Raw genomic sequence first — 334 nt, 5'->3', positions numbered from 1 at the left:
GCTAATATAAGACAGCTCGATTAACTACTACCTTCCTCATATCACCATCTCTAACACTTCCTCCATCTGTATTACATATTACACAGAGAAGGTTATATATACTGAACGGTTAATAACACAGAATACAATATAATGGCGTTAGGGAGTAGATGCACCAATCAGCCGACCCTTCTACGATCATTAATACACAACAGGGGTGTTATATGAATGACTTGGTTACGGTGAAACTACTATTCAGTGATCCGCGTATACTATACCGGGTGACGTACCGAGGAGTCCTGGAAAAGAAGATTATATTGAAGTCATTTGGGTTTTCGGTTATGCACAGTTGCTG

At 39.8% G+C, this 334-nt stretch overlaps 1 protein-coding gene across 1 annotated transcript in view; it reads right to left on the bottom strand.

The window, feature by feature from the left end:
- Positions 1 to 334, bottom strand: part of LOC119594234 (integrin alpha-PS2-like) — a 126,991-nt gene that overhangs the window by 3,107 nt on the left and 123,550 nt on the right. The window contains exon 21 of the mRNA XM_037943304.1: positions 270 to 278. Within this exon, the coding sequence (XP_037799232.1) occupies positions 270 to 278 (9 nt within the window). The remainder of the gene's footprint in view (positions 1 to 269; positions 279 to 334) is intronic.

Source organism: Penaeus monodon, chromosome 33, assembly GCF_015228065.2.
Source record: "Penaeus monodon isolate SGIC_2016 chromosome 33, NSTDA_Pmon_1, whole genome shotgun sequence".
NCBI classification, from domain to species: Eukaryota; Metazoa; Arthropoda; class Malacostraca; order Decapoda; family Penaeidae; genus Penaeus; species Penaeus monodon.
Note: the sequence above shows the minus strand (reverse complement) of the source record. Positions and strands in the feature narration are given on the sequence as shown.